The 15,683-nt window shown below is 36.9% G+C and overlaps 1 protein-coding gene across 1 annotated transcript in view; it reads left to right on the forward strand.

The window, feature by feature from the left end:
• The window catches only part of PTPRN2 (protein tyrosine phosphatase receptor type N2), a 654,118-nt gene that overhangs the window by 231,032 nt on the left and 407,403 nt on the right, over window positions 1–15,683 (forward strand). The window contains 2 exon segments of the mRNA XM_074157635.1: window positions 1,553–1,670; window positions 7,707–7,869. Coding sequence (XP_074013736.1) covers window positions 1,553–1,670; window positions 7,707–7,869 — 281 coding nt within the window.

Here is a 15,683-nt window from a genome sequence, read left to right on the forward strand (position 1 = left end):
CATGCTGTTTTAAAGAGCTTTTTTTGTTTTTTAAAGGCTTTGTGCATACTTACATTGGTTCTAGATAGTCTATTATTATTTTCATTAATGAAAAAAAATAAAAAAAAAGAAGTTTGGGATGAGTCCACCTAAACCTTGCCTAAACAGTGACTTTATTTCCTAAAACTTGTCTAAATCCCAGACAATAGCACAGTTTCAGTACTTCCTAGGCCTGCCTAATCTTATGTGTGACTTCTTTAAGTATCTCCTCCTTAGGCTGAAAATTTTATAAATATTGAAGTAATTTTTACTTCTGCATGTTCAGAGAAGTCTGCTTTGGCAGAATGGACAAATGTCCTATTTAGACTTCTTTTTTAAGTCTGGGGTTAAATAAACAGACAAACTCAATACAGTGGAAAAATTTGAAGAATACTGCCCTTTTTTTAATAGTCTGCTGGACCAAAGGAGTAAGGTGGCCAAGTTGTAGGTTCTACTGAGCCTGATGATGCTTTAGCTGCATCCTAAGAGACTATAGCAAAAAATCTGAGGTTGCCTGCAAATGGTGATGAAGTTTATAATGTGTGTATGAAATAGGGACTGAACCAGAAATCCCCCTTCCCAGGCTTGTTCTGACAACCAGATGCATCCCCTTCCTTCTCATGCTGGAGAGGATTTTTCTTTAGGTGGTTTCTTACAGGAAGATATGAGCAGGACAACCATATCTGGAACTTTTATCAATATTACTTTAAGAGTTTTGTGGTATTTTACTGCGCATGGCATAAAAGCAGAAATTCTCTTCAATTGTGTGATGTTTAGTTATTAGATAATTACAGATAATTGCATGGGCAAGTTCTATGAACTAAAGTGTAACCGTAACATCTAAAATCTACAAATTGGGTAACAATTACGTTTGGAGTTATATCATTATTTCAAGTATAATTACCATGAGATTGGCAGTGCATGTAATTAATGAGTAATCACTGGAATTTGCCTTTATAGTTGCACTTCCCCCTTGTTGTAAAGTTCTTTGTCACAACATTAAGCATAAAGATAACATAATTTGACCTCCGCATGTGTTATACTAAAACTCAAAATACTTATTTCCACTACAGTACTTGCTCCCTAATGTTCTAAAAGCATAGTTCCATGGAGAAAACAGAGAAGGGATGGTGTACTGTGAATGGGGAAGAAGTAAAGCAACCCTTCAATAGATACCCACTAGTGAGATGACTCTTTTCCACAGCTGTCCAAAGTAACCTTTTTTAAATCTATTAAAGCTAGTTTGTAACTAGCTAAAATTCCACTAAGAGTAAAGTCTTTCAAAATCTCCTCACATCGTCTACTGTCTTCTACATCATCTACTCCTTCTTCCATTGTAAGGAAAGTTTGATTAACAAAATTTCATGCAGCAGAGAAGAATCCATAGTTCACTCTTGGTTCCAATCGAACAAATCTTTTTTCTTTTTTTTTAAATATTGTTTATATAGGACACACTTTTTGCCAAACTAAACTTTCAAGTTATTAAATAGTGGGTTTGCTTTTTTTTTCTTTTTTTTTTTTCATTATTTATCAGGTTTTACCTGGCGAGATGATTATACACAGCATGTTATTGATCAGGAACTCTCAGCCATTCACAAAATCCACAACAGACGCCCTGATATATTTGCATCTGAAGGATCTGAATCAGGAAGGTAAGTCTTCAGTGGTGTTTTTTGCCTGGTAGGTTTTTGGGAGGGTTTGTAAATGATGAGAAATTAATTGGCACGGATGCTGAACTAAACACATCACCCAAACCACTCTCTATACGATAAAAGGAAACCCGTTGTACAATAGCACTGAAAACACTAGTAGCAAAACAGCAGACAGAGTGAATGAAAACCCTCAATGCTGTTCTTCTGACTACCATCAAGTTAATAAAATATTCCTTCTGTTGTTAATTTAGGTGTCAGAATTGAACACACGAGGTCTTCATCCAGTTATGCAGTGTCTAGTCTCAGTTCTGCCAGTTTTACTTATGACTGGCTTAAAAAGGCAGACTTAGACAGTAGCTCATCCACAGGAGACATTTTATTCTGGAATAAGCAAACAAAAAGAAACAAGAAGCAGCACTGAATGATATTCTGAGGAACTAATTATATTTTCAAACTCATATTCTTCCAAAAACATAGCTGTAAGTTATTAAAATTCCATAGGTTCTCAGCTTTAGTTGCAAAATTTGTCCAGGTAGGAGAGATTCATGCAAGTTCCAATGACAGAAAACAGTGTTGGACACACTTCTATCTGTTCCTTGCATTATAGAAGCCATTTTCCCCATGGCTTGAAAGATAACGAGGGGCGACTTAGCAATTATTGGTGACAAGAGACACAATATCTGTAATTCTGCAGAGGGATAGGGATGTAGGACCTTAAATTATATCATCATCATGTACAGATACATACATAAATATACTCCTTTACCTGATCTATTCTGTCCTACAGGCTGTTAAGTGCAACCCAACCACACAAACCTCAGAGTGACATTTAAAAATGCATAAAATTTTAGGAATGTTAAAAATGGTAAATTTTGCTTTCTCCTACATGATTTTAAGAAATGCAATCTCAAAATTAGTGAAATTGAAAGAAGTACTTTTTGTTAGAAAACTTTCTTCTTAGTGGGACAAAGCTTGAGTTTCTAGCCTTAATAGGCAAGGTACACTGAAAGCTGGACTTTAGATCTTCATATGCCACAGTATGTGGTTTGCCTATATTGCAAAACCATTTTTTTTTTTTTTAGATTGCTCTTTTATGGAAATAAAAATGCTGTGTAATTGATACTGCCCAGTGGTTTCAGCTGTGTTTGCTTCAGTTTGTTTTGATTTAATTCACAGAATTTGACCCTGTATTTCAGATATTTGCTTATTCCTTAAAATCCCTGCACCATACATTTCAGGAATGCAGTAAGGTAGAAACTTGACTTCTAAAGAAGATTCTGATCTATATATTATCATAAAGGTGATAACATTTGATTGAATCAATAAACATATTTTCGCTGCTTAAATACGCAAAAGCCATTACTGCATGGATTAATCTCTGTACATGGTATCAGAAATTATTTTTAATATCTTGTAATGATTTTTTTTTTTACAGAATGAGTGTATTTAAAACTTTTATTCATGAGAGTAAGACAAAATAGGCCATATTTCCACAAGATCAAGGCTATATTTTGCAGTGTTCCAGATTCATAGTTATATAAAAATAAATATAAAAGAAGATATAAAAATAATTCAGTTTGCAGCCTAAGAACAGATGATCACTTTTAGGATTTCCTGTTGTGATCAGGTGTTAGCTGTTTTGTATTTTTAACTAGAACCATACATTAAAAAAAAAAAAAATCCATTTTGTATATTGACACTTTAGGAACATCAGAATTTCAAATGTGTTCCACTTATAGCAGTTCCTATTGTGGATGGATTTTCTGAAGTTACCAAGCTGTGCTCCTGAAAGCATTATCTTATGTGCCAACAGTTTAAAGCATTAATTGATTTTTCTGGTTGTCCATTTGCAATATATTCTGTAGGTCAGAGAACAGTAGGAACTTTTTCTCTGGCATCTTGTAGATTCTGATAAAGTTTGCTACGTGCTCAGTGTGCTCAGTGCGCTTGCTAAAATCTTATCAGATAATATTAAATAATTAAAAAAGCAACTTAGTGTAGGTATTTAATTATCAAAGAAACATTATGGCAGAAAGACCTTTTATTAAGGGTAACGTGCAATAAGACAATATGAAGTCATACTAATGAGTCATTAATCCCCACAGAGCTAGTGAGAGCAAGAAAATAGACTCAGACACTTGAAAGGTAAATTGACTTAGGCTAAATTAGTGCCTATAAAATGTGATGGAACAGAAGACATGGATTTCATCTTTAAAAAAATGCTGAAACTCGGAGCTTGATTTCAAGATGAAAGTTCTTTCTTTCGTGGCTAACTGGAGTGTACGTGGTATTTCCTGGGCCCTTATTAAATTTCAAAAATCCCTGCTCTTGAAAGAGGATCCAAGATAAAGGAAAGAAGTCCATTCTGCACACAGGGAATAAATGTCAGTTGTGTTCATCGGTGCAATTAGGCAAAACCACAAATGTTTCCAGCAAACTTCAATGTATGAAATGGGGTATAGCATTATTTCTATAATAAAACCATCATTAAGTCAGTAATAAGATTCTTACAGGATTTAAATGGGAGAAACTGTTTTCTAAAAAGTGTGGTATCTATTAATTGAGAATATTCTAGAAAGGTGTAATATCTGAGGTACAGTGATTTAGATATTTGCGTAAAAAAAAAAAAAGCTTCTAAAGTGCTGTTTTTTGTAGGAAATACAGAATTATTTCCATGGATAAATAATTATATATGTTATTGTATTTCACAGAATCACAGAATCACAGAATCTTAGTGGTTGGAAGGGACCTTTGAGATCATCGAGTCCAACCACATTAAAAAAAAAAACAAAAAAAAAAAAAACAAAAAAAAAAAAACAAAACACAAAAACACACAAACAAACAAAAAAACACAACACAAAACCAACAAACAACAACACCCCCCCCAAAAAAAAAAAAAAAAAAAAAAAAAAAAAAAAAAAAAAAAGCAAGCAGCATCCATCAACTAAACCCCACACACAACACCCCACCACAAACCAACAATCCCGGGCACTAGAGCATGCCCTGAAGAGCCACGTCTACACGTTTCTTAAATACCTCCAGGGATGGTGACTCCACCACCTCCCTGGGCAGGCTGTTCCAGTGCTTGACCACTCTCTCAGTAAAGTAATTCTTCCTAATATCTAATCTAAACCTCCCCTGCCGCAACTTCAGACCATTTCCTCTGGTCCTGTCGTTATTCCCTTGGGAGAAGAGGCCAACCCCCGCCTCTCTACAGTTTCCTTTCAGGTAGTTGTAGAGGGCAATGAGGTCTCCCCTCAGCCTCCTCTTCTCCAAGCTAAACATGCCCAGTTCCTTCAGCCTCTCCTCATAGGACTTGTTCTCCAGACCCCTCACCAGCTTGGTGGCTCTCCTCTGGACACGCTCCAGCACTTCAATGTCTTTCCTGTAGTGAGGGGCCCAAAACTGAACACAGTACTCGAGGTGAGGCCTCACCAGTGCCGAGTACAGAGGCACGATGACTTCCCTGCTCCTGCTGGCCACGCTATTCCTGATACAGGCCAGGATGCCGTTGGCCTTCTTGGCTGCCTGGGCACACTGCTGGCTCATGTTAAGCCGGCTGTCCACTAACACTCCCAGGTCCTTTTATACCCTGATATTTATTAATATATCCTATTTATACCCTGATGTTCATTATATGCAAAGTCCTTTTTCAGAATAAATTAAAACTGAAAATATTTCCAAATAAGTGCACAAGAACTCAGCTGACAGTCATTTCTCCTACTCACCGGGTGCTTTTATATGTTTGTCTTTCATCCATTTTCCAATATCACTTTGTCAAATTTAAAAGAAATATTTTAATTCAGTTGCAATAATAGCTCATTTAATGCATTTTTCCTTCTGTCTTAACAAGGTGGACAACACTGATATACTGGTGAACTACAAAAATTCTTAAAAATCTTTCAGATGTGTTCACAGGATTTTGTTAAAGTTGTCATCAAATAAAATGCAATGCTTTGTTAGGCTTTTACATTTTAAATGTTTAAAAGTTTTTATCATAAAAGATTATATCTAATGTGGAATTTAAACACAATTTGAGCATAATTACTGTCTCCATAAGAAAAATGAGAAATCTTAGACCTCAGATTTTGCTTCTACCACCAGTGTGAGTGATTATGTACTGTAAATAATGGCTTGAAAGCCTAACCTAAATACTGTGTTTTATCTGTGCATTCAGTTCCCGTTAGCTCCAGTGGATATCCTCAGGGCAGAATTTGGTCTGGTATTTCTATTTTCCCTTTCTTGTCAAAGTTAGCGAAGAAAGCAGAAGATAGGTGCTGGAATTAATTGATGAATGAAAGATGAGTGTTTGGAAGTGGGATACCTTCTATGATGAGAGCCTCTTTGGATATAAACATTGACCGTTGGAATAATCTCCCCAGGGAAGTGGTGGGTTCCCCATCATTGGACACTTCTAAGATTCAGCTGTACAGGGTGCTGGGCCATCTTGTCTAGACTGTGCTTTTGCCAAGAAAGGTCGGACCAGATGATTCTTGAGGTCCCTTTCAACTTGATATTCTATGATTCCATGATTAGTTCGTCTCTGTTGAAGGCATACTGCCCAGCTCATTCTAAAACTGCAGAACAGTTTTAGTCTGGCTTTAAGATAAAAAGGAGGTGGATAATGTTACCTGCATGTCCACTCTCCGTGATAAAGCAGAATTTAGAGCTCTGGAATAAGACAAAAATATGAACAGCATGAGAAGGAAGCAAGACTTCAGGTAAATTATATCAAGATCGCTATAGTGCTCTGTGCAGTAAACCTTCATTTTCCTAGAGTTTTTGTGCCTGATGGGTTTTCTGGTACTTCAAAGTGAGCAACCTTGTGAGCACTATTGGTTGCAAGGCCATCACAGCAAACTAGATTATTAATTACATTTATTGGCATTAAATTCATCAGAACATGCATTTGGTACAGCTGTGAGCATGGAAGGAAGTCTGTTACTTTGTGCATAAAGTAATGTAATGAAACCCAAAATTTGGAAAATGACTTAATGGTACTCCCTCAAGCTGTGCCCCCACATAAGCACCATGACATGGGCTGGTAGAATAAAATTTTGCTTATAGTCGTGTGGAGATGCTGAAAGTCAAATGATGCCTCATCTCCCTGGGCTCAAAAGCTCTTCCACCTGGAATTGTTCTTCATTGAAGAAGTGTGTGGGCATGTGGGTAGAAAATGGTGACACCAAAAAGGTGATTTCCCTCAAAACAATGTGTCACTCACATGGAAGGAAGCAGACTGGGAATCCTCTCTCTGCTTTTTTACACAAGGAATGAAATAGTTACTGATGTTGACATTTAAATTATCATCATCATTGACATGTTGTTGAGATAGATGAGGAGAGCTGGTAATAATTCAGATTCATTGCACACAGCGCTCTGAATCCCATATAAACACCTCTACACTGTTGTTGTTTAATCCCATTTTTAGCTTTCCTTTGCAAACGTCACCAAGATCTGTCTAAACCAGTCAGGAAAGACTGCTATTCTGTGAATCCCAGGCACATAAAAAGACCAGAAGAAATACTTTTTTCCATCTAGCTATTCCTTTTTTAAGCCTTCTGCTGGAGCTGACTTGCTCAGTTATTTCTGCACATCCAGTAGTGTCACTATTCTGTAAATTGGTGCAGGGTCAAATTGCAGTTGAATCTCATCATCATCCAGCAATTTTTTAAAATCTTAGAACCATCTCATATTTCTTTGGGGTACAATTTAATCATGCATATTTTATTTTTACAAGCATTTTCTTTTCTTCTGAATATGGCTTTGCCTTGATGTAGGCATTTTATTTGATTTACTGTTGGATCATTAACTTTGATTCATGCAATAAAATGTTAATAGTGCAAGACTTTTTGGCTGCTTTTTCTGAAACATTGCATTTTCTATACTTTTGTGGTTTTTAAGCTTCTGGATGACTTTTTTGTTATGTATGGAACTAACTTCAGTGCGTTGCAGTATAAAACAGTGACTTTTTAGTTGGGCACTTTGTAGATTGTACAGACCAGTAACTGTCTTTTCCTTGCTTTTGCTGTGCAGGACTTTGGAACAGAATGCAAATAATGAAAGAAATTATGATCTGGAAAATGATGTGAACTTGGCCAAGTCTCTTCAGCAATATCTTAAATATCTCAGTGTTCTCTCCCAGTCTGCAGCTACAAATTTGTATCCAAGGAAGACTAATGACAAAGCTTCAGTCAAGGTAGTATTTTTAATGTGGTTCCTGCATTCTGGGATTTTGGTTTCCTTCTTCTCTGAATTCTCCTTATTTTTCAATTTTCCCTTCTGTCCTAAGACCAGACATTGTTTCTTACTGCCTCCTCCAGCTGATTATCATAACTGCACTAACCAAGTTCTCTCCAAAAGAGTCGGGTCAGCTTCAACATTGTAAACAATACAGTTCTTCTAATCCGGAGTGTTTTACCTTAACATGGGACAGTTTATATGTGAGGAAGGAGGAAGAGTGGGGTGATGGTTGCAACATCGTCACCGGTTGATCTGAAAAGCTTCGTACCGTACGTGAACTACTTCTCTCCAAAAAGCTGGCAGCACTACCCTGGGAATTTTTGGTGCTTACAGTACAATTAATATAATCTTTCAGCAGATTTTGATAACAAATCTGATGAATTGTGCCTCAACTTTTCCTACTTCTTGTTGATCATGAAAAAAGCCCATTGTGACCAATTAAGGTTCATATGTATACATTATAAATATACATATGGCTAGTAAACACAACCTTAAATCTTGAGTATTGGCTCTGTTTAAAAAACCCACATATGCCTGAGAACTAAAACAATTTATTTTTTTTTTCCTAGGGAAAATCTGTCTTGCTCTAAGATGCAGCTTGATAAATTTATAAAAATGATTGGATGAAGGGTTTATATATGACAGACCCTTATAGCCCTACATCTTTTGCTCAAAAAATGTGTTTATCCAAAGAAATCTATTATTTTAAAGAAATAGGCTGCTATTATAGTGATCCTTTCAAAAAATTGGTATGTGATATTTGTATGAATACAGTGTAAATTCAACAACCTTAGCTAAAAATGTACTGACATTTTAGGAAAAAAATCAGGCAAAGAAAATATAGTGTCAAAGCCAAACTGCTATTTTTTTCCAGGAATTAGCTCAGAGACACAGAACTACTGCAGTGTATCTGCAATAGCAACTCCCAACAACAGTATCAGTTGTATCAACTATTTAGTCATGGTATAACTGAAATGTTATTATTCTTGTCAGGACCCTCAAGTTTCCAATTTCACTGACTGGCGTAAATAACACTTATGATTTATGGTGTATGTCATTAGGTGTTCATCTGAAGTAAGAGAAACTTGCAGGCAGCAACAAGGCAGCTTTGGGATGGATGAGTGACCACCTTTGTGGTGCTTTTCCTCCACTGTCTACTCACAGGTGCTGACGGCAGTGAGGATGCCCTGCTTTGGATCACTGATTTTCAGAGACAAGAAAACTTGCTCGTGAAGTATTTCAGTGGGTCTGGTGCTGTCATGCAAGTTCATAAATAATCCATATGGCTGAGACCTTCTGTGGGGAAGCCTGCTGTGATAACACCACCCACCAACCTTATCGAGTGTTGCCATGGAGATGGGTACTCTGAAGCCTGGGGGAGTGGGATAAGGAGGAGAAAATCTGGAAATGAATCACATATAGGAGCAAACTGTACACTTCTATTTACTAAGGAGCATTTTAAAACAACAGACGTTGAGTCAGATGGGTTACCTATAATTTAAAATTAGGAAAAAAAAAAGAAGGAAAATTATCTTAAAATTTAGAAATCAATCATTGAATTTTAAATGATCCTGGAGACGTTTCCCGGTTCTCTGAAAATCAAATGCAACTGCTATTCTTTAAAAAGAAAGAAGGACGATACTGGGTTTGTCTCTTGACTCATCATGTCATTAATGGAATAACATTGAAACAAAAGAGAAAGCAGGATTCCAGGAAGCAGAAAAAATGCAAAATTTAACAATTTGGAAAGAATAGGAAGGAAAGCAACTGCAGGAGCTGCATTTGATATCATCATACCACTTGAAATTGAAAATGGCTATCTTACTCACTTTAATTGCATTCTTCAACAAAATCTTGGTACCTTATTTTGGTATTTCATATATGGATAAATTATGAACCTACGTTAAATAATCGTAGCAACAATTTTATCTTTTTAACTTTCTTGCAATTTTCTGATTAAAAATAAGGATAAGAAAGAGGTACTTTACCCAGCTTAAAGTCCCAAAAGCTGCAATTTTAAGTTTACCCTTCTTAAAAATAATTTTCTTTCAAGTATATATTTACCTCTGTCACTTCATTCTTGCTGTTGGGGAGTAGGAGAGGTAATACTACTCTGGTGTTTTTGATACCTTACCTGCTATGAAGTATAGCTGAATCTTGCAGAAATTTAGTGCTTATAGGCAGACTTCCTGAGTGAAATCTGATTTGTCCCAAAACTGTCATCAGAGGACTCTCGCCAAGAGTAAAAGAGAGGAAAAAAAAAAGGCAAAGAGGATTTAAAATATTTGTTATACTCCAAAAATGTTATTCAGTATCTAAACTTAAATATTATTAATCACATTCATTTATAAACTTTTGGCCTTTACTTTTGCTGTTATCTTTCATGTGTATTATCAAAATAAAACTTCAGAGCTTCAACGCTATCAGGAAGAGAGCACACATACAGTTATGCATAAAGTTGTAAAATAAGACACAGCAAGACCTAAAACAGGTAACTCTTTTCATAGTGCCCTGGTTGAAAAAACTGTCAGCTTGAGGCTTGATAGAACAGTGACAGAAATAACACTATTAAACTTAAATCGTGTGATGGACCAAAATTCCTATAATGTCTACCATTTATTGCAAGAGCTTCTCTGAGTGATTTTTGAAGCTCTTGAAGTTCATCAAAGTTTTTTCTCAGTATTTAGAGAGTATCTTCTGCAGGTAATAATCTAACTATTTGATAATGACTCTGTCATTGGTAGTAAATCAGAAGATTTGGTGGGTCTGTTTCCTGAGGATTCCAGTCATAAAGAACATTTCACTTTGAATCAGCTGAAAAGAGTTGTTCAGAAAATGGGCACTTGGTGGCATTTGTTACTTAAGCATTAGCTAGTGACCTTTTGGGTTGGGATTTTTTTCCCCCCACTTGAGCTTAATGAAGGTTTTACCACTGACAATATGCTGCATTATCAATATTTGTTATTCCTTTCTACCAAATCTGGACTTAGTATGGAAAAAAACATATAATCAGGCACATACACATGATGAGAAAGCTTGTTTTATCTTATATACTGAGGCAAGAAATGCAGAGGCTTCAAATCATGTGCGAATTCCTCTGCTTTTCTCCCCTCCAGTTAGAGCAAATCCCTCTCTTATAGAAAAAAATAAACCAAACCCAAAACCCTGAAAAAACCACTACACTGTTGACATTCCTACAGAAACAGAGAGGCAGAGTTTTGTTGGGTTCGAAGGGACTGCAGATAGCTGATATTACTAAAGCTAGTCAGCTGTAAAAGGAGAGCCTGCTGGCTTTGCTGCTGACGGCAGCCCTGCTGGTGAGCTCTGTGTAAGCGTTTGCATAGCAGGGCATGTGGGAAGCCTTGAGGAAATTTTTAAATAAAGGAGATGGAAAAAGAAAAAAATAGGTATGTCCACAGCGGCCTTTACAACCAAGTAAAAAAGAGAGGCAGCAAAAATGATCAGTATGGAAACAAATACTCCTATTGTCTACTTTTCACCAAGGCATTGAGAGGTGATCTTCCATTACAGTTTTTTAAAAAGTTCAAATGCCTGCAGTTGAATAGGTACAGGAGATTTCAATTATGTTGCTTTCAACTGACCAAGAATAATTTTTCAGTCATCACAGAAAGATAAAAGATTTGAAACTTGATCCAGACATACTTAAAAGTCTCAAAATCAGAAAGAAAATAAAAATAATTCAGCTGAAACTAATTGTTTATTCCTTGAACTAGGTATCATTTTTACATATCCTTATGCCTTCTAGTAGTATGAGTTGTGAATTTTTTTTAATACCACAGGCTTGCAAAAGTGCACTGCTGTGCTCCGTGGGCTCCTCTTGGAAATCTTCTAGGCTGTAGGAGTAAGGAAGGTGCCTGCTGCACTTATGCTACTGCTGCATTTCTTGTTGTAGGGGTCTCTGATTTATAGTTCAGGTTTTTAGGGCTAGAAGATGCGTGTAATTGCTTTTGTTCCTTCCTCCTTCCTTCTGAGATCTTCAGACACGGGTCCTACCTGCTGCTAAGGTCTTCTGCAGGCTGGTGTGCCATTCAGGCCCTACTACGTAGTGGAGGGAGGAAGAGAAAATTATCTGAGTCCTCAGGGAGCTTCATCCATTTTCTGCTGCTTCTGTTTCTTTGGATTTTAGTTACTTACATTAATTTTCAAGGTAAACTTTATGTGTAATGATTGTGGTTGCAGAAATCTCTGAATCTCAGGTATTCTTAAAAGTTTTAAAGCAAAGGCTTAGGAAAAAAGCAGAATCTTTACGTCAAAGAAGTCTCTAATAAAGTTAAAGGTCTTTGCAGAATCATGAAGGAAAAAAGAAACAGATAAAGTCACTGGTGAGTGGCAGAGGGGTATGGCGGGTTGTTAGATAAGCAGTAAAATGGTGCTGAAAGGGGAGAAGGTGAAAATAAAAGTTATTGTGGCAAAGTCAGTTTGCTGGAATCTAGAAGGGTATGAAGGTTAGACAAGACATTTGCTAAAGCTTGTATTTTAGTCCTCAGTACAAGAGGGAACCTTCCACCTATTTTCCCCTTTCACATTCAGGGAAGAGTACTCATAGCTTTGTTGGGTTGAAAATCAATTGTTTGATGCTTTGTAATCAATCTCCTGAAAGAACTGGGATGTGTGATAATTATTAAAAAGGATTATTATTTATTTTAGAAAATCTGAGTGAACAAGGGCTCAAAGATGTACTCTGAACTTATCTGCAAATAATCATTACTGTGATTATCTAGTAAGAAATTATGCAGTCACTGCTTATTTTAATCTGGGGCTTTAATTCAAAAAAGCGGTACCCTTATTTATCTAACACTGATTAAAATACACTACTGAATGAAGATCATTAGAAATTGATTTGATGGCTGACCGCTAAAAGGCAAAAACCTTTCTGCAATGTATACACTTAAAATCTGCTTATATAAATGTAACATTTAATATTTCATATATGTGGCATTATGTATAAGTAAGAAAAATGTAATTCGCCCTATGCATAAGCACTTTCATAAAAATATCAGGAGATAAAGGAGTGTCTCGAAGCTACAGAATTGCCCACCTATTTGCGTATCTATACAACAACCATTAGAGTAAACCTGAACGTCTCACAAGTGTTCATGTATTTATTTAGCTAATGCCATTACAAAGTAGGGAAGAACTAAGACCCCTGTTTCACAGACAGCTTTCCTGAGGTTGTGCAAGAATTTTTTGGTGGACTGTAGATTAGAAGTTAAGCCTCAAATCTCAGATAAGTATTTAATATTTGGGATCGTTCTCCCCTCCATGGCTCTTTTCAGTAAAATACAACTATTAAAATCCTCTTCCAAAAAGTGAAAACACAACGACAAAATAACCCCAACTCCAAAGCTATTGAAAAAAACCAAACCCCGTAGCAGAGAGCAGAATTCATTTGACCAAATACGGACATTTGCATTGGTGCCAGTCAACCTAAACTGATTTTATGAGCAGTGGAGAGGAAAAAAAGGAATTTCCAAGTTGTGATCCATCCATTCTAATTTAAATATATAAAATTAAATGTTGTGAATTCTGTCCTGTTTGCCATCCTGCACAAATCTGGTCTAGATAGCAATTTTTTTCTGGGAGGAATGGTACTCATACATTTGAAGATCCAACAGAATCATGGCTACAAAGCCTAGTAAAACTGCAGCCAGGTTGTTTGCGGTATAAATACACAGTTTGGCAAGCTACATGTGAGCTGTGATTTTATTTTTGAGCTTAATAATTTGGCAAGTGAAGATTCTAGTGCCAGTATTGTGCTTTTCAAGTCTTTACCTAGAACCACATGTCCACATCTTGACAGTGAAATCATAATTTCACTTATCACACAGCTTGTAAAGATTTGTAATCTTGTAATGATTAATTATTTGTACCATGATTTGTAGATACAAATGCTGTAGAAATGATATTACAAATGATGTGTGTAGGCCTGGAGGCTTATTTAAAAGGCAAATCCATTAATTTCCAGTAATTTCCAGATGAAACATAGGTTGACAGTTTTCAAATCTTGAATACTGACTGGACAATAAGATTTTCTTCTTTTTCAGGTCCCTCCCCACCCCTTTGAAATCAACTCCTTTTTTGCCAAATACCATGTATTTGGAGCGTTTGTTTCTGTAATTTCTCCTGCAAGCTTGCTATTTGTCTTGCAAATATTTACTCACTGTACTTCACTACACTGGGCTCAGTAAATAGAAGATGGTGGAGCTGGTACAAATTTTAAAGCGTATTCCATATTTATTTTTAGATCATACTTATAAAATGAGAGGGTAGAGTTCACACAAATTTAAACTTATGTTATCTAACTTCTGTGTGAGTGTGCTGGTGTATGCATTCAGGACAGTGCAACAACCGATGTTTTTTATGAGGGAAAGAAACCCCCTCACCTAACCTCTTGCAGTTTTCCAGGGAATGGGTGGTTGCTTTTAATGGAGTTGTAAAGAAATGTTATAGACATGGATCCTGAAGATCTCTATTCACTTTCATTTCTTTGGTAAAAGTAGTCTCTAGATTCATATGTTAGAGTTATAAATATATTGAATTGGTGCTAATGTGCTCAACTTTTGGCAGATGAAGATCTTCATGTTTCTATGTAAATCATCTTTAGATAATGAGTTAGCTCAATATACCAGCATATGCCTACAGAAAATGTGTTTAAACATCATTCACTGAAACCTTAAGTAACAGACTTATTGACATATGAGCAAACTGTTCTCAGACGCAGGAAGCTGGTAAACTCTGGTATATCTATCAGCACTGATCGCCATGCTGCACAATTTCTACCAGCCACTGGGGGCTGACTGTCACTTTTTGGTTCCTATTAGTAATGTTATGGAGCTGCTGAACCATGTAGCCTGATGGAGGTGAAGCTGCTTCAGCTCCATGTCCTCACATCTAGCCAATAGCCAGCTACTGGAGCAGGTACTGCCAATAGGCACCATGGGACCCGTGGTCTGACTCTGGTTGTCGGCACTCAGACCACCATACACACACACATGCACACAGAGTAGACACCTCCTCACCCAGAATAATAGTTAGAAATGGCGTTTATTGAGAAGTCAGTACAGACTGCGGTGATCAGACACCAGGCATTGTCAGACAAGCATACTGGCCAGCCTGCTTACATGCTACTGGTCCCTTTTTACTTCCTTTCCCCTCTGTTTCACCACAGTTGCTCCACAATCCACCTTGATCGTTCCCTCTCTGGTCCTTTCTCTAAACATTCCATAATATGCCTTGTACAATGACAAGATGCTCTTCTTGGCATCCCATAAGGAGTCACACCCCCCTGTAGGCTCCCATTTTCCCACCTGGTGGGTGACACTCCTGGACATCATGGCTGATGGCTCACTGTGATGACCCAGAGAGGACTCAGGGCAGGGGCCCCTTGGCATTGATCAGGTTATTGGGGTTCATCCACCCATCATTTTTCTCTGCTCCCTTCCTATGTGGAGGCAAGCCAGGTTATCATATAACCCAATATGTAAAACTAGCATTTGTGTTTGTGGTGAGCAAATGATAAATGCTGAGGAAAAACAATCTGGCACTCCTTTTACACCAAAGGAAATACTTTAGAACCTTTGTTTTAACCCATAGGATGGAGATTTGTCAGAAACAGAGAGAACAACCAGCAGTTAGCTATGAAGACTAAAGCTAGTGAGCTCCTCAGCAGTACAAGAAATGGCAACTAACGATAAAAATTATTCATGCAGGACAATCTGTTGGAGAGGTTGAAGGGTAGGCATGCAGCTA

The sequence above is a fragment of the Numenius arquata genome, chromosome 12 (assembly GCF_964106895.1).
Source record: "Numenius arquata chromosome 12, bNumArq3.hap1.1, whole genome shotgun sequence".
Taxonomy (NCBI): domain Eukaryota; kingdom Metazoa; phylum Chordata; class Aves; order Charadriiformes; family Scolopacidae; genus Numenius; species Numenius arquata.